This window comes from Muscardinus avellanarius (assembly GCF_963383645.1).
Source record: "Muscardinus avellanarius genome assembly, chromosome: 10".
NCBI lineage: Eukaryota > Metazoa > Chordata > Mammalia > Rodentia > Gliridae > Muscardinus > Muscardinus avellanarius.
Window position 1 is genome coordinate 110,681,323 of NC_137796.1, and position 26,295 is coordinate 110,707,617.

The 26,295-nt window shown below is 51.5% G+C and overlaps 1 protein-coding gene across 2 annotated transcripts; it reads right to left on the minus strand.

Annotated features, from left to right (window-relative positions):
* Window positions 1-25,970, minus strand: CLUAP1 (clusterin associated protein 1; the record flags this gene model as incomplete). 2 transcript variants are annotated; one of them, XM_080703307.1, is made up of 13 exons in its annotated part: window positions 1-147; window positions 3,154-3,210; window positions 3,359-3,414; window positions 5,412-5,519; window positions 9,525-9,597; window positions 11,940-12,081; window positions 12,873-13,006; window positions 15,913-15,996; window positions 17,842-17,937; window positions 20,063-20,242; window positions 22,733-22,817; window positions 23,173-23,284; window positions 25,949-25,970. In XM_080703307.1, the coding sequence occupies 13 exons, from the start codon at window positions 25,968-25,970 to the stop codon at window positions 1-3; spliced, it is 1,296 nt and encodes a 431-aa protein (XP_080559433.1). The 2 variants fall into 2 exon arrangements, with proteins under 2 accessions (XP_080559433.1, XP_080559434.1); XM_080703308.1 differs by lacking the exon at window positions 3,154-3,210.
* Window positions 25,971-26,295: the final 325 nt, after the last annotated feature.

Sequence of the window (26,295 nt, forward strand, 5' to 3'; positions counted from 1 at the left end):
TCAGAAGTCATTGTCGCTCTCGTCCAGGGGCTCCGGCTTCCGCACCCTCCGGGTGGGCTTCGCTGGGGAGAGGGAGATGCTCTCATCTTCCAGGTCGTCGTCGTCGTCGTCGTCTTCCATGTCGATTTCGCTGTCCTCCGAGTCTTCCTGTAGGAGGAAGCCGACAATCGCGGGGAGCCCTCTCAGTGATGGCTTGCCGTGCCAACGCCCCACGCCCATGGGAGAAGAGCTGGGGTGCCGGCTGCCCCGGGCTGCGGCCTTACCCACGCTCCCGGCGGGGGCCGACTGGCCCCTCCCTGATGGGGACGGAAAGCAGCGCAGGCAACAGGGCGAGGATGCGGGGGGGGGGGGCACCCTGCCTCCAGGGACCCGGGCCACTCGGCCAGCTGCCAACCGCAAGCCCAGGCCCGCTCCAGAGGCTGGCCTCCACCAAGGGCCACTCCCACCAGCACCGGCACTTTTGTGATCTCTTTCCCTTTCTTTTTCTTTCTCTCACCAGCCTATGTACATACGTAATTTCTTCTCTTCTTTCTCTCCTTCCTTCCTTTCTTTCTTTCTTCCTTCCTTTCTTTCTTTCTTTCTCTCCCACCTCTTTTTTTTATTTTATTGGTACTGGGAATTGAATCCAGAGGCATTCTACCTCTGAGAGAAACCCCCATTCCTATTTTATTTTTTATTTTTATTTTTTTGGTGGTCCTGGGGGTGGAACCCAGGGTCTTTCTACCTCCGGGCTACACTCCCAGACCTATTTTCTATTTTATTTGGAAACAGAGTCTCACTAAGTTGCTGAGAGCCTCACTAGGTAGTTGAGGCTGGCTTTGAACCTGTGTGATCCTCGTGTCTCAGCCTCCCAAGCGCTGGGATGACAAGCGTGCGCCACCACGCCTGGCAGCCCTATTTTATATTTTATTTGAAACAGGATCTTGCTAAGTTCCTGAGGTCTTCCCTAAATTGCTGAGATTGACCTTGAACCTGTGATCCTCCGGTCTCAGGCTCCCAGGTACTGGGATTACAGGTGCACACCACCATGCCTGGTGTAATTTCTTTCCTCTTAACAAACCAGAACCTTGTGGCCCAATGTTCCAGCTGCTCTGTCCCCGCCTCCTCAGAACTCCTCGGGCGAGTGGCGACCTTCCCTCCCGCGCCCCTCATGGCTGCCTACGCCTACGTGGAGCCCACTAGGCTCTCAGCCTTGGCCCCCGGCTGAGACACTCAGGATCCCAGCTCCTCAGAGACACTCAGGGATCCCAGCTCCTCAGAGACACTCAGGGATCCCAGCTCCTCGGGCTTGCCTGGGGCGGCACCTGAGGCAGAGGCACCCTTCCTCCTGGAGATCCTTGCCTGTCCTCCCGGACCCCTCGAGCTCCCCTGCCGGCCCTGTCTGCCCTCTGCACACAGGGGTCCAGGGGCCTCCTCTCTTCTCTGCGCTGTAAGCGCGTCCATCCTCGGGGCTTCAATACACTTAAATATGCATGGCTCCCAAATTCCATCTGCAGCCCAGACCCATCCCTGACCTGAATTTCAAACAGCTACTCAACACAGGCACAAGGATGTCCAGCAGGCCGCTCACCCTTAGAATGTCCAAAAGCAAACTCCCTTAAGCCCCTTCCCAACCACCCACCTCAGGAACGGAGCCCTGCGCTCTCAGCTGACTGGAGCACGGGCCAGCCGCAGCCTCCGGTCTCTCAACACCTCGTGTCCCTCCAACTAACAAAGCACGACGATTCCAACCTCAGAAACCCCCAGAACAGCCCTTCTGCAGCCCTCCACGCCCCACTGAGGCTGACCGGCCCCTCTGAGCCGCACATGGGGCTGCTCCTCACGGGTGTCTCACAGGTAATCCAGCTCCTGGCCTGGGCCGGTGTGGGAGTCCTCCTGGCAAAGCTCTGCTGGCCCTGCCCCTCCCACTGCTCCTGCCAGGCCTCTCCATCCCAGCAAGGGGCCGCTGCTGCTCGCGGCCCGGAGTCCCCATGCCACTCGGCTTGCTGCCTCCCGAGGCCTCCCTGAGCACTGGGAGCCCTCATCCCTCACCCTGTCGCTGCATCCGACTCCCTGTGTCTCTTTCTGACGCCTGTGGCTGCAGACGCCTGCTCGACAGTGGCCATGGGGCCTGGCGTTGAAGGCTGGGCTGTTTCTGATCCCTGCCGAGCCCCCGTTACCCACAGCAGGGCCTGGCAAATGTTAATGGGTGGGCGAACATGTGGGGAGCTGCCCTGCGGCCGGGGGGCCGCATGGACATGCCCCTTGAAACAAGCAAGTGACGCTCGAGACAAGGCTGACACTTTGCAAGCCCGCGGCAGGCCAGGCGCAGGAGGCGAGGGCGCCTCGCCTACTCATTCAGAGAAAGATTTGCTTGCCTGCTTCTCTCCAGACTGCGTCCGGGGAGCTCAGCGCCCGATCTCTCTCTCTTTTTTTTCTTTTTCTTTTCTTTTCTTTTCTTTTTTTTTTGGTGGTACTGGAGTTCCTGAAAGCCCTTCTACCGCAGGGCTACACTCCCAGACCTAATTTGTATTTTGTTTGGAAACAGGGTCTCTTAAGCCAGCATGGCTGGCTTCAAACCTGTGCGATCCTCCTGTCTCCACCTCCCAAGTGCAGGGATTACAAGCGTGCGCCACCACGCCTGATCTCTTTCGCCCTGCAGACTCCCTCCTGGGAGCACCTGTCACCATCACACCTCACACTGCGAGGACTTGTGGGGGAATCTTTGCGCAGGGGCATAAGGTCTTTATCTGTCACTGTGCCCTGGCTGACCCCGACCCTCCCTTCACAGTCTGGGGTCCACGCAAGTCCAGTCACCTCTGCCTGTGCCTTGGGTGGGGCACCCAAGGCCTGACACCTCGAGGGCGGCTCCCTCTTCCCTCTTTCCCAGCAGCGGTGGCTGTCCTCTCAGGAAAGCTCAAGCCGGCAGCGGCCGCACAGGCACTCTGGGCGCCTCGTTCCTCCCAGGCTGGGGCGGAGGGGGCAAGCCTTCCGCCCTGGCCCTCTGTCCCTAGGTTAGGGGTCAAGGGCCTGAGGACCCCAACCACGACCATCCCTGAGAGCAGGGGCTGCAGGGTCCAGGCTGGGCGGCTCTGCCCAGCAGGAAGGGCCCATCGTCCCCAGGACAGGGCTGCCGGCCACACAACAACAGACACACGAGCAAAGAAGACCAACCTGCTTTCTGGAGCTGGGGCTCTTGCATTTACCTAAGAGAGCAGCTGCTGTTTCCATCTTTGGAAAGCGAGAACGGAAAGAAGAGTGAGAAGGCGAAGCCCGGAGGCGCGCACTGAGCTGGGGCCTCGCTTCAGCCCAGCCCGGCCGCCCCGGGAGAGGAGCGCACGGCTGCCCAGGGCGCCCAAGGTCGGGTGAGGGGACTCACATCGTCATCCGAGTCTCCGCCTTGCATTGTGCCCACGACGCGCTTGCTGGGTCTTCCTGAGGAGGAGAACAAGCCGAACATGAGGCCCTGGGGAAGCGGGGCAGGGCGCAGCACAGGAGAGCCACTTGTTCAGCAGGGTGTGGGGCCGCGCTTGGACTCCCAGGACTTGGAGGAGACAGGAGGGCCACAGGTTTGGGGCCAGCCTCGGCTACTTAGTGAGGCCCTCCGCGACTTAGTGGCGCTGTCTCAAAATAAAGAATATAAAACAGGACTGAGGATGTAGCGCAGAGGTAGAACATTCCTGGGTTCCATCCCTAGGAGATTTGCTTTCTCTCAGGAAAAAGAAATGTACTTAAGTAAGACATTTAAATAGCTGGGTGTGGTGGTACATATCTGTAATCCCGATACTTGGGGAGCTAAGACAGGATCACAGGTTCAAGGTCAGCCTCAGCAACTTAGAGACCCTGTTTCAAAATAAAAAAGACAGCTGGGCATGGTGGTGCACTTTTTTTGTGTGTGTGTGTGTGGTGGTACTGGGGTTCCTGGAAGCCCTTCTACCTCCGGGCTACACTCCCAGACCTATTTTATATTTTTTTATTTTTAGAAACAGGATCTCTTAAGCCAGCAAGCATGCACCACCACGCCCAGCAATAGCGCACATTTTTAATCCCAGCTTTGGGAGGCTGAGACAGGAGGATCGCGCAGGTTTGAAGCCAACCTCGGCTACTTAGTGAGGCTCTCAGCAACTTAGTGAGACCCTGTTTCCAAATAAAATAGAAAATAGGTCTGGGAGTATAGCCCAGAGGTAGAAAAGGCCCTGAGTTCCACTCCCAGTACCACACACACACACAGAATAAAAAATAGGGCTGGGGGGTGTAGCTTGGAGGTAGAATGTCCCTGGGTTCCATCCCCAGTACTATTAAATAACTAAATAAAAAAGTAAATGCCAGAAAAGCTTGGGGGTGCAGCGCAGCAAGGATGCAGAAAGTGGGACTCGAGCCCTGATGCCGAGGGCAGCCGGCTCTCAGACAGCCATGGGCGCTGGGCAGGAAGGGAAGGCGGCGTGGACAGGCCTAAGGGGCAGCGGGCATTACAAACTCTCCCCTGGTCAGACGAAATGCAATGTCTTTGTGTGAATAATTTGCTTTTGGAAGGACAGTGTGAGATCTTCCTCTGCAGGTAAAGGGTGACAGAGCCCGGGGCCAGCGTCTTCACGCATGCCTTTCACAGCCATGGCTCCCACCGCCAGGCGGGGTCACGGTCACGAGGCCATTAAAAAACAAACAAGGAAAGGGGGGCGCACACCTGCAACCCCAGTGCTTGGGAGGGGGGACAGGAAGATTGAAGGGTTGAGGACAGCCTCAGGGAGTAGAGACTCTCATCAACCTAGCGAGACCCTGTTGTTGCTGTTTTAAAGTCAGTCTGCCTAGTGGCGCACGCTTGTAATCCCAGTACTCGGGAGGCTGAGACAGGAGGACTGCAGGTTGGCGGCCAGCCTCGGCTACTTAGGGGGGCAGGCCTTCTGCGACTCAGTGAGAATCCTGTTTAAAATGAAGAATAAAAAATAGGGCTGGGGGTGTAGCTCAGAGGTAGAATGCCCCTAGGTTCCATCCTCAGTACCACAAAAAAAAAAAAAAAAAAGAAAGAAAGAAAGAAAGAAAGAAAGAAAGAAAGAGAAAAAGCAAAGGAAAAGAAAGAAAAGAAAAAAGGTCTGGGGATGTAATTCGGAGTTGTACTTGGGAGGCTAAGACAGGAAGATCGCAGGCTCAAAGCCAGCCTCAGCAACTTCGCAAGACTCTGTTTTCAAATAAAAATCTAATGGGGCTAGGGGTGTAGCTCAGAGGTAGAATGCCCCCAAGTTCAATCCCCAGCAACACACACACACACACACACACACACACACACACACACACACACAGATCCTTGCAGGTTCGAGGCCAGCCTCAGCAACTTAGTGAGCCCATTTCAAAATATATTAAAAAAACAAAAACAAGCGATTGTGAGGGGCAGCACTAGGCGGGGCGGTGGGAGCCGGGGCGGGCGGCTGCGCTACCTTGCATGAGCACCTCCATGGCCGTGCGGGGCTTGGACAGCCGCCTCTCCTCCAGCTCACTGTCCGACTCGTCGTCCTCCTGGATGTCTATGTCCGAGTCGTCGTTACCTGGCGGGATGCAAGCACAGGAGGTGTGAGAGGCTCTGGCCCTTCAGCCTGGCGGCATGCGCAGAGCCCACCCATCCGCCTCTGTGCTGACACGCAGTGAAGGGCTCGTGGAGGCGAGCTGCATTTGTTTTAAGCAACATTCTATGTAAGAAATAAAAGTGGAAGCCAGCCGTGGTGGCGCACACCTGTAATCCCAGCATTCAGGAGGCAGAGACCGGAGGATCACGGTTCACAGACAGCCTCAGCTACTTAGTGAGGCCCTTTGCAACTCAGTGAGACCCTGTCTCAAAAAATAAAAAGACTAAGCCAGGCATGGTGGCACATGCTTGTAATCCCAGCGCTTGGGAGGCTGAGACAGGAGGAACACATGGGTTCAAAGCCAGCTACTGAGATAGGCTCTCAGCAACTTAGTGAGACCCTGTTTCCAAATAAAGTATAAAATAGGTCTGGGAGTATAGCCTGGAGGTAGAAAGCCTCTGGGTTTCACCCCCAGTACCACAAAAATAAAATAAAAGACTAAAAAATAGGGATGAGGCCATGGCTCAGAGATGGAATGGCCCTGGGTTCCATCCCCAGTAACACAAAAATAAAAAAAAAGTGGGTCAGATAGGTAAGAAATACTATGACAGTCTGTGACATTTTGTGTGTGTGGTACTGGGATTTAACCCAGAGGTGTTCTACCTCCAAACTACACCTCCAGCCCTATTTTATTTTGAAGCAAGGTCTTCAAACCTGTGAGCCTCCTTTCTCAGCCTCCCATACTGGGATTACAGGTGTGTACCACCATGCCTGGCTTGTCTGTGAAATTTCAAAAACAGAGTAGCCGACTGTTCAGGTAGCGCAATTTCCTGGCTTAACATGATGTATTTTTCAAAAGGTCAGTCTTGGTGCACTCTATAGTAAAAATCTTTTTTAAGGGTGTGGTGGCACACACACTTTTGAGGCCGTCCACAACTTAGTGAGACTCTGTTTCAAAATAAAAAAATAAGCCACGCGTGGTGGCTTAGACAGGAGGATCGCAGTTCAAAGCCAGCCTCAGCTACTTAGTGAGGCCGTCTGCAACGTAGTGAGATCTTGTTTCCAAATAAAGAATAAAGCCGGGTGTGGTGGTGCATGCCTGTAATCCCAGCATTTGTGAGACTGAGACAGGAGGATCCAGGTTCGTGGACAGCCTCCGCTACTTAGTGAGGCCCTTTACAACTCAGTGAGACCCTGTTTCAAAATAAAGAATAAGAAACAGGTCTGGGGTGTAGCTTGGAGATAGAATGCCCCTGGGTTCCATCCCAAGTACCGCCATAAAAAAAAAAAAAAAAGGGCTGGGGGTGTAGCTGAAAGGTAGAATGGCCCTGGGTTCATTCGCTAGTACCACAAAAAACCAACTCTATACAGAGAAAAATGACTGGTCAGGAATGAAATTAGTGACTGTAGAATACAATCACTATTCAGTTTAGCGCACTTCACTTCACGTGGGACAACTGCGACATCAAATCCTTGCTCCATGCGATGCAAATCAGATGACGTCATGAATTTCAAAACGAAGCCCATATGCTCCTCAGGCTCGGTAAGATTTCCTCTGAGAACTCAGCCAGGGCAGAGAACCGGCGGGTCCTCGGGTGACACGGTGCCTCCTGCCGGCCTGCACACAGGCCCTGGGCGGCTTTGCTGCGCCCTCCCAACGCCCTAACCTGTCCCTACAGGGTTTCCCCGCAGGCCCTGTTCTCTTCCTGCCGACACGTATAAAGGAAAGAGACCCAGGTCTGGCAGAGGGGAAGAAGAGCCTGGCCTGGGCGTACTCTCCTCCTCGTTACAGAAAACCTTCCATCCTGAAAATGGCAGCAAGAAGCAGCCGGCCGCACGGCCACCAGCGCCCAGGAGGCCCGCCTGCTGCGGCTGCCCGGCCGGCGACTAGTGCCAGGCACGGCATTGCCAGGCACGGCGCTCTCCTGGAAAAGCTGGGACAGCAGGGCGGAGACACTGCCTCAGGGAGCGGCCCACGCCTCCCGTGCCGGCTCCCTCAGTGCCCCAAATACAGAGCCCCGCACACCTCGAGGCCCAGGTGTGCTTGGAGAATCATAAATAACTCAAACGAACCACACAGCACTTTGTGTGTGGGTGTGCGGTGCTGAAGATGGACCCAGAGGCACTCTACCTGTGGGCTATAGCTCCAGCCCTAGGTTTTTTTTTTTTTTTTTTTTTTGCGGTAATGGGGACTAAACCCAGGGCCATTCTACCTCTGAGCTATACCTCAGCCCTATTTTTTATTATTTATTTATTTATTTTTGCAGGTCTGTGGATGGAACCCAGGGGCATTCGACCTACAAGCTACACCCCCTGCCCTATTTTTTATTCTTTATTTTGAAGCAGGGTCTCACTAATTTGCAGAGGACCTCACTAAGTAGCTGAGGCTATCCACAAACCGAACCACGATTTTTCAGTCTCAGCCTCCCAAATGCTGGGATTACAAGCGTGCACCACCACGCCTGGCTTCTTCAATGAATTTAAACGGTACCTGATATAAAAATTGTAGAAAAAACTGCCTTATAAAAATATTTTTGAATCCCAGTCCTTGAGAGGTTGAGACAGGAGGATCCCACAGGTTCGAAGCCAGCCTCAGCTACTTAGGCTCTCAGAAACTTAGTGAGACCCTGTTTTCAAATAAAGCAAAAAAGAAAAAAAATAGGTCTGAGAGTATAGCCTCGAGGTAGAAAAGCCCCTCCTGGGTTCCACCCTCAGTACCACCACCAAAAAAATAAATAAATAAATAAAGTGTATATATATATATATATATATATATATATATATATATATATATATATATATTTTGAAGCTAGGTGTGGTGGCACATGGTTGTAATCCCAGCATTTGGGAGGCTGAGACAGAAAGATCGCAGTTTGCAGCCAGCCTCAGCTACTTAGGCCAAGCAAATTAGTGAGACCCTGTTTCCAATAAAGAATAAGAAATAGGGCTGGGGTGTAGATGAAAGGTAGAATGCCCCTGGGTACCATCACTAGACCTGCAAAAAAATTTGTTTTTGAGCCAGGTGTGGTGGCATAAGTTTATAATCCCAGCATATGGGAGGCTGAAACAGGAGGATCATGGTTTGAGGACAGCCTCAGCTACTTAGTGAGACCCTGTTTCAAAATATAGAATAAAAAATAGGGCAGGGGGTGCAGCTTGGAGGTATAATGCCCCTGGACGTTGCCAAAAAAAAAAAAAAAAAAAGTAGATCTCATGTTAAATGTTTTTTTTCTTTTTTTCTGCTGGCACTGAGGGTTAAGCTCAGGGGCATTCTAAGCTATGCCCCATCCTATTTTATTTTATTTTATTTTGTGGGTGGTACTGGGGATGAAATCCGGGGGCATTCTACCTCTGAGCTACAGCCCCAGCCCTATTTTATTTAATTAATGTATTCATTTTGTAGTACTGGGAGTAGAATCCACAAGCATTCTACACTCGAGGTACATTCCTACCGCTATTTCATTTCATATTTGGAAACAGGATCTCATCAGGTGGATGAGCGTCTCACTGCTCCCCAAGGCTGTCCGGAACCTGCCCCCCCGCCCGTCTCAGCCTCTCAGTACTGGGGTTACAGGTGTGAGCCACCATGCCTGGCCCTATTTTTTTTTTTAATTTGGAAACAGGGTCTCACTAAGTTGCAGAGGGCCTCAGCAAGTTGTTGGGGCTCGCCTCAAACGTGCGATCTTCCTGCCTCAGCCTCCCAAGTACTGGGATTACAGGTGGGCGCCATCACACCTGGCTCATTCTAAGTGTTTTTTGCGGGTCTGGGGATGGAACCCAGGGGCATTCGACCTCCGAGCTACACCCCCTGCCCTATTTTTTATGCTTTATTTTGAAACCGGTCTCACTGAGTTGCAGAGGCCTCGCTAAGTAGCGGAGGCTGTCCGATCCTTTCTAAGTCTTCTTATCGCAGTGGTTTATAAAGGTATGGAAAGAAGTGCACGGAGGGCGCGCGGGGCGGCGGCGTGGTCCGCAGCGAGGCCTTACTTCCGCTCTTGAGCAACCGCTTCTCCTCCTCCTTCAGCTTGTTCTGCATCAGCCGGAGCGTGTTCTCAGCTTCCTGTGGAGACAGGCGGGTTGCCAGTGGTGCCCTTCGCCGGCCCTGTGCCTCGTAGTGTGTGTGCACGTGTGTGCGTGCGTGCGTGTGTGCGTGCGTTACTGAGGACTGAACTCAGGAGCATTTTACCTCTAGCTGCACTCCTAGCCCGACTTTATTTTTAGTTTGAAATAGGACCTAAGTCGCTGAGGCTGGCTGCGACCCTGCGATCCTCCTGTCTCAGCCTCCCGAGTACTGGGATCACAGGCGTGGCCACTGCTGGTCCTTGCTTCTTTACCACCAGGTCAGCTCTGCTGCATGGTGGCACAGAAACAGAAACGCTCTCAAGCAGAAGGGAAACCTCTGCAGCCTTCCCCTCCGTGGCCACCCGACGGCACTGTGCTGTGGGAGTCTGCACCCCAGCTCCTGTTCTGCTGAGCAACACCACGCTGCCCCCGTGAGCCGCGGGACCGCGGGCCAGGAGCAGATGGCGGACAGGGACAGGCCCAAGGGGACGGCGCCCACTCTCCTTTCCCCACCCTCACCACTCCAGTCTCCAGAGCCTGACGGGAGTGTCAGAATCTGAAGGGAAAGAAGGAAACCCAGCCTTCGCTTGTAATCCCATGTAGCAGTGAGCAGACAGGGGGCAGAGGTGGGGAGGCACAGCAAGACCATTTCTTAAAAACACAAGACAAGCTGGGTGTGGTGGCACATGCCTGTACTCCCAGTTCTTGGGAGGCTGGGACAGGAGGACTGCAGGTTTGAGGACAGTTTTAAAAAGTAGTGAGGCCGGGCGTGGTGGCACATGCTTGTAATCCCAGCGCTTGGGAGGCTGAGACAGGAGGATCGCACAGGTTTGAAGCCAGCCTCAGCTACTTAATGAGGCTCTCAGCAACTTAGTGAGACCCTGTTTCCAAATAAAATACAAAATAGGTCTGGGAGTATAACCCAGAGGTAGAAAGCCTCTGGGTTCCATCCCCTGTACCACAAAAAATAAATAAATAAATAAATAGTAGCGAGACTCTTATCAACCTAGTGAGACTCTGTTTCAAAATAAAATAAAAAATAGGGCTCCGGGCATAGCTCAGAGGTAGATACCTTTGAGTTCAATCCCAGTACAAAAAAAAAAAAAAAAAAAAATTGTGGCCCAGTTATTGTCATGAGGCAGAAAGGGAGAAGAAATTGAGTGTTGATTTTTTCTGATGGTCTAAACGTTAAGACAGTCTGTGTTTCAGACTTCAAACACTGTGCAGGAACAGGGATTATTTGCTGAAGGATGGGGTGAGGGCATCCTCAAAAGTAACCTGGAGCCAGGCGTGGTGGCGCATGCTTATCATCCCAGCACTGGGAGGCTCAGACAGGAGGATCGCAGTTCATGGACACCCTTGGCTACTTAGTGAGGCCCTCTGCAACCCAGTGAAACCCTGTTTTAAAATAAAGAATAAAAAATAGGGCTGGGTGTGTAGTTCAGAGGTAAAATGCCCCTGGGTTCCATCCCCAGTACCAAAAAATAAATAAATAAATAACCTGGGCCATCTACTCGCTACTCAGAGATATTTTCTTCATAATGTTCTCTGAACATTATGAAGAATGTGATACAGTGAAATGGCCAAACTATTTATTTATTTTTGCAGAACTGGGTCAAAGTGCATTCTCACTGGCCCTTTCTGTTTCTTCCCGGGTACCCGCTACTTAAAATGACCCCCACTCTGGGCTCTTTCCGCTGCCCCCAGGACCCTGCCTACCCCCTGGTGGTGGCTTTGGGAGCCTGCTGCTCCCTGCCAGCCAGCGCTCCGCACAGCAAGACCGCTTTGCCTCTTCACTTGCCCAGTGTCCTTTTTTTCTTTTTCCTTTTTTATGGTCCTGGGGGTGGAACCCAGAGGCTTTCTACCTCCGGTCTACACTCCTAGACCTGTGTTATACTTTACTTGGAATCAGGGCCTCACTCAGCAGCCGAGGCTGGCTTCGCACCTGTGTGATCCTCCCGTCTCCGCCTCCCGAGCGCGGGGATCACAGGCGCGCCCTCCACGCCCGGCTCCTTGCCAGTGCTCTAATTGGGCAAACCCTTAACACCACAGACCAGCAAGGCGAGCGTGGGAGTGGGCTGCGGCCACGTCACCTGAGCAGAGTGAGCTGTGGCCATGTCACCCTGAGCGCACTCCACATGGCTACTCTCAGGTTAAGCAGACATGTTCCTCAGGGACTACGGCCGCTGAAAAAGTTATTGAAATGTGGTTCAACTTCCTTTGCTCTGAATTTCACATGAATTCACTTGTGTTGGAATTTGAAATAACCATTCCTAAACGGCTAAGAAGATCTGTAAGACAGCTGGCCAGGTTCTGGTCACACACATTGCCCACAATCACCTCAAACCTCTCCTGCTCCATCCTGTGGTGGTCCTCCAGCTGCTGCTCCAGATAAGCCAGATTCCGGAATTTCTCTAGGTACACGTCATACTGCCTCTGCAGCTCTTCCTCAATCTTCTCATACTCGTCCATGAAGGCCGGCCTAAAAGAGCCAGGGGATGCGGCGTGGCTGGCACACGCAGCGCCGGGCCGCGCGCCCCCGGGAATCCCACCCTCCCTCCGATGGCTGCTCAAAACCAACTTCCCCTTTCTGCTCCCGAGCCCCTAGGCACACAAGAAAGACGTGAGCTTTGCAAAAACACGAAACAATCCTGAAAGTACAGAGGGATGGAAGAATTACTCAGAATCCCACTGCCAAGTGTGTGCACTTAATATGTGACAGGCAATCTTCCAGACTATTCTCTGCATAGATTTCTCTTTTGTTTTGGAACAAGGGCTTGCCAGGTTGCTGCGAGTCTCACTAAGTTGCTGAGGCTGGTCTTGAACCTCACATCTCAGCCTCCCAAGTACTGGGATTGCAGCTATGTGCTAACATGCCTGGCGTATGTATGTATGTATGTATGTATGTATGTATGTATGTATTTATTACGGTACTGGGGATGGAACCCAGGGGCATTCTACCTTCAAGCTATACCCGCAGCCCTAATTTTTTTCTTTATTTTGAAACAGGGTCTCATTGAGTTGCGGATGGCCTCACTAAGTAGCTGAGGCTGTCCACAAGCCGCAAACCTCCTGTCTCGGCCTCCCGAATGCTGGGATGTCATGCGTGCGCCACCACGCCCGGCTTTTTGCTATTTTGAGAGAGTTTTGCCCAGCTAGTCCTGGGCAGTGTAGCCCTCCCCGTGTCCTGAGTGGCGGGGATGACAGGTGGGCACCACCGAGCTGGTGTGTCCTAACATTCAAAGACCCTCCCTGCTCGGCGTCTACATCTACCTGACACTCTGCAGAGTCTGAAGTCGCTTCCGGTTCCTTCCCAGTTCTAGTTTCCTCTTCTCAATCTTGGCTTCTAAATTAGCTTCATCAGAGGCCACGTTATTGAGCAGGTCCTTAGTCTTCTGAACCTGCGCCTGCATTAAATAGGAAATGATGAGACACCGCGCGGGGAGGAGGGCCACCCTGACTCTGAAATCAACAAGGCGGCACGCCCAGCCCGTTGAACACACACAACAGCAGACAAAACACAATCGCTCCCCAAGCACGGCTCGTGCTGGCACTGCGCAGACCCAGGGAAAACGATCGCTTTCAGAAAAAGAGGGTACTTCTGCGTAAGCAAACACGAAGACATCGAGAAGTGTTCTTTCTTTCTTTCTTTCTTTTTTTTTTTTTGGTGGTACTAGGGTTCCTGGAAGCCCTTCTACCTCTGGGCTACACTCCGAGACCTATTTTATATTTTTTTTATTTGGAAACAGGGTCTCTTAAGCCAGCTGGCTCTGAACCAGCGCGATCCTCCTGCCTCAGCCTCCCAAGCGCAGGGATTACAAGTGTGCGCCACCACGCCCGGCAGCGAGAAGTGTTCTAATCAAGCCAAAGACATCGCTGGGCGTGGGGCGCACCCTTGTAATCCCAGGGCTTGGGAGGCTGAGACAGGAGGACCAAAGGCTAGAGTGTCCTCAACAACTTAGTGAGACTCAGCAACCTAGTGAGACTGTTTCAAACTTAAAAAAAAAAAGAGCCGGGCGTGGTGGTGCACACTTGTAATCCCAGGGCTTGGGAGGCTGAAACAGGAGAATAGCAGTTCGTGGACAGCCTCAGCTACTTAGTGAGGTCCTCTGCAACTCAGTGAGACCCTGTTTCAAAAAATGAAGAATAAGAAAATAGGGCGGGGGTGTGTGGCTCAGAGATAGAACTCCCCTGAGTACGGTATCTAGTACCAAAAAAAAGAGAGAGACAAAGACAGGCCTGGGACCTTCTGTCCGGCCTGCTAGGTCAGACAAGGGCCCTGTCCCTCTGGCCCTGGTGGTCTGTCTGCCTTCAAACATTGAGGATGCCCTCAGTTACCACTCTCTACTCAGGAAACATGCATGCGCAAGTGTGGCTCTAGGGGACAAAAAGGAGCAGGGGCTGCCTGAGTCCTCACTCGCTGCCTGCTGGGGCTGAGGTCTCCCCCTTGCTGGCAACAGAAGCTTCACTACAGACTAAAAACAGACAAACCCCACTTTGTTTGCGACGGCAGTGTGCCTCCTGCCTGCTCCGCGTCAGAGACACCGACAATAGCCAGCCACGCATCTCCTGCTAAAGAAGGCCCGCTTGGCAGGTCCGGTGAGAGTGGATGCGCTGTGCTGTGTGGGGAGCTGGCCAGGCGGGGCCCGTGGCTGGAGCACCCGCGAGCTGCACCAGGAGGCCCAGAGCAACTCTGCGCCTGGAACCGCCTCTGCCCTCGCTGTTCCGGTCTGGTAAGGTGGTCCTGACAGCCCTGCAATGTGTCTCCATTAGGGTCTCCTCACTGTTCACCTGCAGGACTCTGAGAAGCCATGGGGATCACAAAGGAAGGACTCTAGAAGCCCAGACTCTCCATTACTCTCAGAGATGGTGCGTTTTCCAAGTACCACATGAACCACCAGGCCCAGCTTGCATGTGCTTTGAAAAATGCCAGGAGAAACGGGCGTGCTGGTGCATGCTTGTAATCTCAGCATTCAGGAGGCAGAGACAGGACGACTGCAGTTCGCGGACAGCCTCAGCTACTTAGAGAGGCCCTCCGGAACTCAGTGAGACTCTGTTTAAAAAATAGACTAAAATATAGGGGTAGGGGTATAGCTCAGAGGTACAATGCCCCAGTACCACACACACACAAAAATGCCAGAAGTCAGGCATGGCAGTGCACAGCTGTAACCCCAGTACTTGGGAGCCTGAGACAGGAGGATCACAGGTTCAAGACCAGACTCAACCAACTTAGCAAGGGCCTCAGAAAGTTAGTGACAACCTGTTTTAAAATAAAAAATAAGCCGGGCGTGGTGGTGCATGCTTGTAATCCCAGCGCTTGGGAGGCTGAGACAGGAGGATCGCACAGATTCGAAGCCAGCCTCAGCTACTTAGTGAGGCTCTCAGCAACTTAGTGAGACCCTGTTTCCAAATAAAGTATAAAATAGGTCTGGGAGTATAGCCCAGAGGTAGAAAAGCCCCTGGGTTCCACCCCCAGTACCACCAAAATAAATAAATAATAAAATAGGGCTGGGGGTGGAGCTCAGAGGTAGAATGCCCTTGGGTTCAAGCCCTTGTTTTTGTTTTTGTTTTTTTGGTGGTACTGGGGGTAGAACCCAGAGGCTTTCTATCTACGGGCTATACTCCTAGACTCATTTTACATTTTATTTGGAAACGGATTCACTAAGTTGCTGAGAGCCTCACTCAGTAGCTGAGGCTGGCTTCGAACCTGTGCGATCCTCTTGTCTCAGCCTCCCAAGCGCAGGGATTACAAGTGTGCGCCACCACGACCGGCTGAGTTCAATCCCTAATACTACAAAAAACACAAACAACAACAACAAAAAAAGTTAAATTATTAAAAGTGATCAATTTTTAATAACAAGAGAAATTATGCTTATTTATAACAAAGGGAAAACAATAGTAATCAGCAACCTAAGTGTCCTGGATTATTCTCTAATCTGCCCTTGGTTTAACAGGCCCTGTGCTGGCCTGCTTTTTCTGTCTTGTGCAGGCAATTAATCCCAGACAGTTAATCCATATTTTTTATTTTTATTTTTTTTATTTTTTATTTTTTGGTGGTACTGGGGGTGGAACCCAGAGGCTTTCTACCTCCGGGCTATACTCCCAGACCTTTTTTATATTTTATTTGGAAACAGGGTCTCACTAAGTTGCTGAGAGCCTCACTAAGTAGCTAAGGCTGGCTTTGAACCCGTGCGATCCTCCTGTCTCAGCCTCCCAAGTGCTGGGATTATAAGCGTGCGCCGCCACGCCCGGCCTAATCCATATTTTTTAGTCATAGGGATAAAAACATGGAATAGAAGCAAAATCATCTTACCAAAATCTCTTTTATTGCAATTCTCATCACTTTTTCGGTCTCGTTTATTTCCAGAGGTCTGGCAATGGCTTCTGTTCTGAGTTCCTGGGGGAAACAGTAAACTCACTTACGTATATTTTCACAAAAGGAGCTTTGAAAACCCCCCTCCCGCTGTCTCCTCACAGGGCGGGCGGCTCAGGGCGGAGTGATGCTCGGCATGCCCGTGGCCACGGGGCCCGCCCTGGCACTGAGAGAAAAGTACCTCCCACGATGCTGTGGATTTCTGATCAGAAGCTCCTCTGCGCTCCTGGGGCCAGGGTCCTCGGAGGCCTACCTGGCTCTGGCCAGAGCTGCAGCTCCCTAACTTCATGGCAACCTGCACTTCACATCCATTACCTTTCCTCCCAAGTTTGCTCCTTGGCTTGCGTTCTGTTCATGACCCCATAGCCCACACAGCTTGCCGTCTGAGCCCCGGCCGGCCTCTGCGGGCCTTTTCATGGCTAAGTCTCTCTAAGGTGCCTATCACTGATGGCTGTCACCTTGCCCTGACCCTACCATTAACCATCAACCAATCCAGGAGCATCGCGTACGGGGAACCTCGGAGACACGGCGGTGGTTGTTGTTAGGCACTAAGCATATAACCCAGGGGTGCTCTATCCCAACCCTTCTTATTCTTCTATTTTGGTACCAGGGATTGAACGAGGTATATTCGTCCTCTCAACTACTCCCAGCCCAATTTTATTTTATTTCTTTTGAGACAGGGTCTCACTAGGTTTCTGAGGCTGTCCTCAAACCTGTGAACTTCCTGTCTCAGCTTCCCAAGTACTGGGATTACAGGCATGTGTCACCACACACAGCTTTAGTAAAAAATTTTTATGTGCTGGGTGTTTTGGTGCACGCTACTTAGTGAGGCCATCAGCATCTTAGTAAGACCCTCTTTCCAAATAAAAAAAATAAAATGGGGATAAGACTGTAACTTAGAGGTAGAATGCCCCCGGGTTCTAACCCCAGCACCATAGATAAATAAAGCCGGGCGTGGTGGCACACACTTGTAATCCCTGCGCTTGGGAGGCGGAGACAGGAGGATCGCACAGGTTTGAAACCAGCCGCACTGGCTTAAGAGACCCTGTTTCCAAATAAAAAGTATAAAAAAAGGTCTGGGATTGTAGCCAGAGATAGAAGGGCTTCCAGAGCCCCAGTACCACCAATAAATTAAATAAATAAATAAATAAATAAATAAAGCCGGATATGGTGGCCCATGCTTTTGAGCATTTGGGAGGCTGAGACAGGAGGATTGTGGTTGGTGGACAGCCTCAGCTACTTAGTGAGGTCCTTTCCAACTCAGTGAGATCCCGTTTCAAAATTAAAATAAAAAATAATAGGGCTAGGAGTGTAGTTTGGAGGTAGAATGCCCCTGGGTTCCATCCCCAGTAAGGCAAAAATAAATAAGTAAATTAATAAATTAATAAGTAAAAGAATTAGGGTGTAGTAACCCTAGGCTCAATCCCCGGTACCCCACTCTCTCTCACTCGCTCTCTGACTGGCACTGGCTGGAATAAGAACTGTAAATAAGTGTTAAGAGTAACATCAATCCACTGCTTGAAACTGCCTGCGCCACTGGTCCTAACCTTTGTTATACGCTGGGTCACCTAGGAGACGTGTGAGCCTGTGCCTGGTCACATCACAGCAGTGACATCAGAATGGAAGCCAGGCTGCAGGGCTTTCCAGGGTCCCCGGGTGGGAGCCGCGGGCTGGGGGCGCAAGGTCGGCGCAGCGTCCGAGGCTGATCCACGGGGCAGAGCGCCGTGCGTGGAAGGTGCAGCCGCCCACGAGAAGAGCCCAACCCCCGGGCACGCCCGCGCCTACCTCATCCCATCGGGAAGGTGAGGGACAGCTCAGCCTGAAAAGCGAGAACCCTGCCAAAGCAAGCAGGGCGAGGAGAGCGCTCACCCTCAGCTCCACCTCCTTGCCCAGCAAGTCGTACAAAGACGCGCCTTTGGAGGTGATCTCAGAAGCCAGCTGCCGGGCGGCTTTCAAATCTGCGATCTGGAAGGTAGATCCAAAAGACGGGCCTTCAGGAGTCTGTCAGTCTCTGCCGCCGCCAGGCGGGACCTGGGGCTAGAGAGCTTGCGTCCGTGCGTGTGCGTGTGTGCGTTCTGCAGCCCACACTCAAGTGCTGCATGACAGCAGAGCCCCCGGCACCTCTGCTTGGGAAACTGATCTGAGCGCAAAGGAGGAGACCAATTCCAGGGCACCGCTCTCTCTGAAAACCAGACATCAGTCACACTGAATCTGCCAACAGGAGGTACAGGTGGGAGGAAGCTGTCCCGGACAGCAGTGGCCAAATGAAGGGGCAACCTGAAGGACGCGCCGCACGCGACATCCGGGGCCACCGCAGGCCTCCCCATCCCTGCTTCTCAGCCTGGACTTCCTAGCAGAGTTGTCCTAGGGTGACACCCACCAAGGACTTAACAGTGCTGGCTCCAGGGGGTGGCCCCAGGCCGGGAAGGTGAGACCACACAGTTAAATGATAAAGGCCTGGCTGCCCCCTGCCTCCCCGCCACCTCTGCCCAGCCTGACGGTAACCAAGAGGGATCCTTTTCACGAGACACATAGGCACAGACATAGAAAACATCTTGTAATCCTAGTGCATGGGAGGCTGAGACAGGAGGATCGCAAGTTCGAGAACAGCTTCAGCAAGTAATGAGACTCTCATCAACCTAGTGAGACCCCGTATCAAAATAGAAATAAAAAAATAGGGCTGGGGTATAGCTCAGAGGTAGAATATCCCTAGGTTCAATCCCCAGTACCACACACACACAAAATCCTATGATTTCCCAGCTCAGAGTAAAAGCTGCAGGCACTCTTTCCAGGGGCCAGAGGGCCTTCACAGGCCCAGCCTCCACTCTGTGCTCTCATGCAAGGCCTCTCAACACACAAAGCACATTCTCTTCTCAGGGCGCTTCCCCGGCCCCGCTCCAGTGGCTTGCTCCTCCCTCCCCACACCTCTGAGAAGCCATGAACCAAGCCAGCTGAGGATGTGCACACCTGAATCCAATGGCTTGCTCGTCCCTCCCCACATCTCTGAGAAGCCATCAACCCAAGCCAGCTGCAGGTACACACGCCTGCATACCTATTTGAGAGGCTGAGATAGGAGGATCACAGGCCAGTGAGCAGGGGACCATGTTTCAAAATAAAAAAATAAGGTCTGGGAGTATAGCCTGGAGGTAGAAAGCCTCTGGGTTCCACCTCCATTACCACCAGAAATAAAATAAAATAAAAAATAAAAAATAAAATAAATAAAAAAATAAGCCAGGAGCCGGGCGTGGTGGCGCACACTTGTAATCCCCACGCTTGGGAGGTTGAGACAGGAGAATCACACAGGTTCGAAGCCAGCCTCAGCTACTTAGTGAGGCTCCCAGCAACTTAGTGAGACCCTGTTTCCAAATAAAGTACAAAAAATAGGTCTGGGAGTATAGCCCGGAGGTAGAATGTCCCTGGGTTCCACCCGCAGTACCACACACAAAAATAAATAAATAAATAAAATAAGCCGGGAGTGGTGGCTCGTGCTTGTAATCCCAGTACCTGGGAGGCTGAGACAGGAGGATCATGTAGGTTCAAAGCCAGCCTCAGTTACTTAGGCTCTCAGCAACTTAGTGAGACCCTGTTCCAAATAAAATATAAAATAGGAGCTGGGCGTGGTGGCACACGCTTGTAATCCCCGCGCTTGGGAGGCTGAGACAGGAGGATTGCACAGGTTTGAAGCCAGCCTCAGCTACTTAGTGAGGCTCTCAGCAACTTAGTGAGACCCTGTTTCCAAATAAAATATAAAATAAGTCTGGGAATATAGCCCGGAGGTAGAAAAGCCATCAAAAAATAAAATATAATAAAATAAAATAGGTCCGGGAACGTAGCCCGGATGTGGAAAGCTCAGAAGTAGAATGCTCCTGGGTTCCATTCCCAGAAACGAGCACGTGTGCGCGCGCACACGCACATGCACACACACCCAGCCCAGGAGCCTCTGAGCCCCTGCCGCACTCCCCCTCCCGCACGGCTGTGGCTCTCTGCGCCTCGCCTGCCCTGGGCCGCTCACACCTGTCCCCACACGAGTGAGTGCGAGCTAGGTGCTTCCGCCTCTTGCTTCCTCCTGTCTCCCCGGCAGGCACCCTACCTTGGAGCCGAGGTCAAACTTGAACTTGCTGATATCCTCGTCTCCCGCGCCGGGGCGCTCCAGCCCCTTGGTCTTCATGGCGTTGTACAGGACGGACGTGATCTTCAGCAGCTCCTTCACCGCGTACCCATCCGCCTGGTAGAGCTTCTTGGTGTTGAGCTTTATGTGAGCCTTCGTGGCCTGTGTTTAAAGAATCATCAAGGCACGGTGGGCACGCCTGTAATCCCAGCATTGGGAGGCTGAGACAGGAGGATCCCGTTCACGGCCAGCCTCGGCTACTACTTAGTGAGACCCTTCACAACTCAGTGAGACCCTGCTTCAAAATAAGGAATAAAAAATAGGGCTGGGGTGTAGCTTGGAGGTAGAATGCCCCTGGGTTCTATCTCCAGTACCACAAAAAAAAAAAAAAAAAAAAAAGGGCTGGGGCTATAGCTCAGAGACAGAATGCCCTGGGTTCCTTCTCCAGTACCGTAAAATTAATTAAGTAAGTAAGTAGGACTGGGGGTGTAGCATACATTTTTGTTATAGCATTGTTTCAAAGAGCAAACACTTGGAAACAACCCAAAAACCTATCAATATTAATTACATTACTTATGGTATATCCATACAAGCGAAACTACTTGATTGTACGAATATATGCATTTGGAGCTGGGCATGGTGGTGCACACCTATAATCCCCCTATTTGGGAGGCTGAGATAGGAAGACTGCAGGTTTGAGGCCATCCTCAGCAACTGAGACCATTTCAGATAAAAAGGGCTGGGGGTGCAGCCTGGAGTTAGAATGTCCCAGGGTTCAATACCCAGTACCAGAAAAAAAGTATCTGTAAAGTTCCCCAAAATATAGCATTAAGTGAAGAAAGCAAGATACTACACAGTGGTATATAGTTTATTGCCATTTGTCTAAAAGGAAGAAAAAGAATAATATATATATAATTTGCTTAAATATACATGAAGAGATTCTCAAAGAACTTTAAAATAGTCGCTATTGGGAATGCAACCAGATCGTGGCAGATGGGAGAAAGCCATTTTATTCTATGTCAGTTTATAAAGATTTGTTTGTTGTGATACTGGGGATGGAACTCAGAGGCATTTTACCTCTGAGCTACACCCCCAACCCTACTTTATATTCTTTATTTTAAAACAGAGTCAGCCGGGCATGGTGGTGCATGCTTGTAATCCCAGCATTTGGGAGGCTGAGACTGGAGGATTGTGGTTTATGGACAGCCTCAGCTACTTAGTGAGGTAACTTGGTGAGACCCTGTCTCAAAATAAAGAATAAGCCAGGCAGATGGCGCACGCATGTAATCCCCGCGCTTGGGAGGCAGAGACAGGAGGACCGCGCAGGTTCGAAGCCAGCCTTGCTGGCTTAAGAGACGCTGTTTTCAAATAAAATATAAAAAATAGGTCTGGGAGTGTAGCCCGGAGGTAGAAGGGTTCCATCCCCACCACCAAAAAAAAAAAAAAAAGAGTCACTAGGTTGCAGAAGGCCTCACTAAATAGCTGAGGCTGACCTTATACCTGCGATCCTCCTGTCTCAGCCTCCCAAATACTGGGATTACAAGCATGCACCATCACACCTGGCTTTTTAAACATATTATTGTATTTTTATTTATTTATTTATTTTGCAGTACCGGGAATAGAACCCAAGGGCATTCTACCTCTGAGCTACACTCCCAGGCCCATTTTTATTCTTTATTTTAAAAGAGAGTCTCACTAAGAGCCATAATAAGTAGCCAAGGCTGGCCACGAACCGCAATCCTCCTTTCTCTGCCTCCCGAATGCCCAGCTCTTTTAAACATTTTAAACCAAGAAATATATTACCTGTTCACAAATAATCAGGGGTTAGGGGTTAGTTCCATGGTCAATCATGTGCTTAAGTGTGCAACAGATCCCTGGGTTCAATCATCAGCACCAACATTAATTAATTAAATTTAAAGATAAAACAAACAGCTGGCAGTGGTGGCTCACACTTGTAATCCCAGTACTTGGGAGGCTAAGACAGGAGGACAACAGGTTTGCAGCCAGCCTCAGCAACTTTTAGTGAGACCCTGTTTCAAAATAAAGAGTAAAATAAAAAATAGGGCTGGGGGTATAGGTAGAATGTCCTTGGGTTTAATCCCCAGTACAAAAAAATAAAATAAAACAAAAATATAAACAAATCATGAGTTAAAAAACAAAGAACTTCAGTACCCAGGTGTGGTGGAGCATGCTTGTAATCCCAGCATTCGGGAGGCTGAGATAGGAAGATCGCTGTTTGAGGACAGCCTCAGCTACTTAGTGAGGCCCTTTGCAGCTCCGGGAGACCTTGCTTCAAAATAAAGAATAAAAATTAGGGTTGGAGGTGTAGCTCGGGGGTAGAATCCCCTGGGTTCCATCCTCAACACTGCAAAACAAAACAAAACAAAACAAAAAACACTTCACTGGTAAAATGGTTCCACAGAACCCTGGATGGCAGGTTTGCCATCAGCAACTCAGTGAGACCCTGTTTCCAAATAAAAAATAAAACTGGGCTCTACAGGTAGAACTTGGAGGTAGAATGCCCCTGGGGTTCAGTCTCCAATAACCAAAAAAAAAAAAGGAAACCAATTTCTCAATTCCAAAGAACCCCAAACTAGGATTCATCCCCAATTTATTTAATTTTACAACTCCACAAAATAACTGTGAACTAACCATGAACTGGGCGATCGCCTTGATGAAGAAAACTCGGTCTTGTTCAGTCTCAACATCAGAAGGGATGTCAGTCTGAGGCTCATACCTAGGGCAGGGAGAGAGGAAACACAGTCATCCTCTAATTCCTCTTTATGTTGCTACACGTGAAATATTCACTATCTGGCTCTTAACATAAAAAGCTGCCAACCCTGAATGCTGTTAAACGCATCACACGAGGAGGAATGTAACTATTCCCCTCCTGTAGGCTCCTGTGGGAATCCGGGGAGCCCCGCGCCTCCGCGGTGAGCGTTGAACCCAGCTCACTCGCGGGGTGGCACGCCGGCCTGCACACTCAGACTCAGCTCCAGCTCTCCTTTGCACATGGCAGTCTCCTCTTTCCAGGTGGCTAAACGAGTAAAATCTGTGTTCACCCTCAGGCCTCACGAGAGTGCAGTCCTAACCTTCTCACGAGCCAGAGCAGCACTTCGGCTACCAGTCCAAAGTTGGGCGTGCGGAAATTTTCCATAGAGATGTGCCGCGGGTAGCCCAGGGCTCGCATCATCTCGGTGAAGTCTGTCCAACGTAAAAGAGAAGCCAGTCAGCTGTCAAATGGCAACTACTCGTCAACTTAGGATAGACTGTTAAACTGGCCGTGGTGGCCCACACCTGTAATCCCACTGCCAGGAGTTGGGAGGTTGAGACAGGAAGATTCAAGGTTTTTGTTTTTTCTTTTTTTTTTTTTTGCACTACTGGGGATGGAACCTAGAGGCATTCTACCTCCAAGCAACACCCCAGCCTTATTTTTAAATTCTTTATTATGAAACAGGGTCTCACTGAGTTGCAGAGGGCCTAAGTAGCTGAGGCTGTCCATGAACCGTGATCCTCTTGTCTCAGCCTCCCAAAAGCTGGGATTACAAGCGTGCGCCGCCACGCCTGGCTAGGACAACCCAAGTTTTAAGGAGAGCCTCCGCAAGTAGTGAGACTCTCATCAACCTAGTGAGACCTGTTTCAAAAATAAAAGTAGGGCTGGAGTAGAGCTCAGAGTTAGAATGCCCAGGGTTCAATCTAGAGGAGCACCAGGAAAAAAGGTTTTTGCTCTCCCTTCTTTTCCCAACAGACTCACAGCTCTGGCTCTAATTTCTCTCCGATACCTTTCTTTTTTTCCCCCGTAGTACTAGGGATGGAACCCAGGGGCATTGTACCTTCGAGCTACACCCCCAGCCCTATTTTTCGGTCTTCTTAAAATTTTATTTTTATTTATTTATTTTTGGTACTGGGGATGCAACCCAGGGGCACCGTAGCTCTGAGTAACACTCCCAGACCTAATTTTTTTTTTTTTTTTTTTTTTTTTGCAGGTCTGAGGATGGAACCCAGGGGCATTCGACCTCCGAGCTACACCCCTGCCCTATTTTTTATTCTTTATTTTGAAATGGTCTAGCTGGGCGTGGTGGCGCACGCTTGTAATCCCCGCGCTTGGGAGGCAGAGACAGGAGGATCACGCAGGTTCGAAGCTAGCTGCGCGCGCTGGCTTAGGAGACCCTGTTTCCAAATAAAAATGTAAAAATAGGTCTGGGAGTGTAGCCCGGAGATAGAAGGGCTTCCAGGAACCCCAGTACCACCAAAAAAAAAAAAAAAAAAAAGGTCTAAGTTGCAGAGTCTAAGTAGCTGAGGCTCGCAGTGAACCTGTGATCCTTCGGTCTCAGCATCCCAAGTACTGCGATTACAAGCATGCTCCACCGTGCCCCAATTCTGATACCTTTATCTTTACCACTCAAAACAAGAAATATCTGGCCTTATAAAATGCCTTAAGGAAAAATATTTTATGGGGTTTTTTTTTTGTGTGTATATGTGTGGTACTGGGGATTGAACCCAGGGGCATTCTACCTCTGAACTATATTCCCAGTCCTATATTTGAAACAGGGTCTAAGTTGTGGAGGGCCTAAGTTGCTGATATTACAACATGCACCACCACACCTGGCTTGTGTGTGTGTGTGTGTGTGTGTGTGTGTGTGTGTGTGTTTGCAGGTCTGGGGATGGAACCCAGGTGCATTCGACCTCCGAGCTACACCCCCTACCCTATTTTTTATTCTTTATTTTGAAACCGGGTCTCACTGAGTTGCAGAGGGCCTCACTAAGTAGCTGAGGCTGTCTGCGAACTACGATCCTCCAGTCTCAGCCTCCCAAATGCTGGGATGACAAGCGTGGGTCACCACACCCAGCTTTGTGGAGGATTGCGGTTCACAGACAGCCTCAGCTACTTAGTGAGGCCCTCTGCAACTCAGTGAGACCCTGCTTCAAAATAAAGAATAAAACATAGGACTGGGGGTGTAGCTCAGAGGTAGAATGTCCCTGGGTTCCATCCCCAGTACCACACACACCTACACACACACACACCAAAAAAAAAAAAAAAAAGCCAAAGATTTTTTTTTTTTTTTTTTGGTGGTGGTGGTACTGGGGATGGAACCAAGAGGCATGCTACCTCTGAGCTACATCCACAGTCTTATTTTTAATTTGAAATAGGATCTTGCTAGGCTGATGAAAGTCTATTTGCTGAGGCTGTCCTTGAGCCTGCGATCCTCCTGTCTCGGCCTTCAGAGATTTTGAATCACACCGTCCTATGCCTTAATCTCGGTGCCAACCAGCTCCAAGGGCATGACCTAAAGCCCCATTGCCTCTCTATGCCTCGAAGCATTCGGTCTACAAAGCCGCCTGCCTCACTGTAAAAGAGACTGATGTAACGTCCTGGCGCACAAGAGATGTCCCCGAAGTACTAAGACGCCTCAGCCCGCTCCTACACCCCATCTTCCTGGCACAGGTGCTATTCGAGATCCCTCCTCACGGCCCCTTCAGGCTGCAGGCTTTGGAACCCCCAGGCCACGGCGACCTGGCGCCGCCGGTCAGTCGTCCAGCGTCCTCGGTCCCGCTGGGCCTGTGTCATCGCTCAACACAGGGGCCCCGGACTCTCCAGAGGGGTGAGCACAATGATGCGCCCACACCGAAGGATACCTGGCGAATCACACCCGCAAACATGGTTATGACGACCCTGTGGGCTGCGCCTGGAGCTCTGAGCCAAGCAGCCCGGCAGCCACAGCCGGCGGTGACTGCGTGCGCTCGGGGTGCAGTCCCGGCCGCCCTCGCCACTTCAGGGCCCGGGCGGCGCAGGCTGAAGGTGCATCATCACCCCACGGGGCTGGCCCGGTCCCTGCAGCCCCGCAGGCACAGGGCAGGCTGCCTTACTGCGGAGGTCGCGGAAAGACATGGCGCTCAGGTCTCCAGGAGCCCGGGGGCGCGCCGGCGTCCGCGTCCGCAGGCCCGGCGCCGGTCTCCACGGCGACAGCGCGGCCGAGCCGGAAGGGAGCGCGGCGCCGCAGTGCGCGTGCGCGCCGGGCTGCCGGCAGGGGGCGCTGCGGAGGCTGGCCTGGAACCTGGGGCCCTGCCGTGTCCGCCTCCCCTGCCGTCCCTTCCACACAGTGTGTAGACAGCACGCTCCTCTACGGGACGAGAGATGCCTGGCCCGGCGGCCCGAGTCACCGAAACTCGCAGCGTGGAGACCAGGAGAGCGCCGCATGGACGGACTGGGGGCA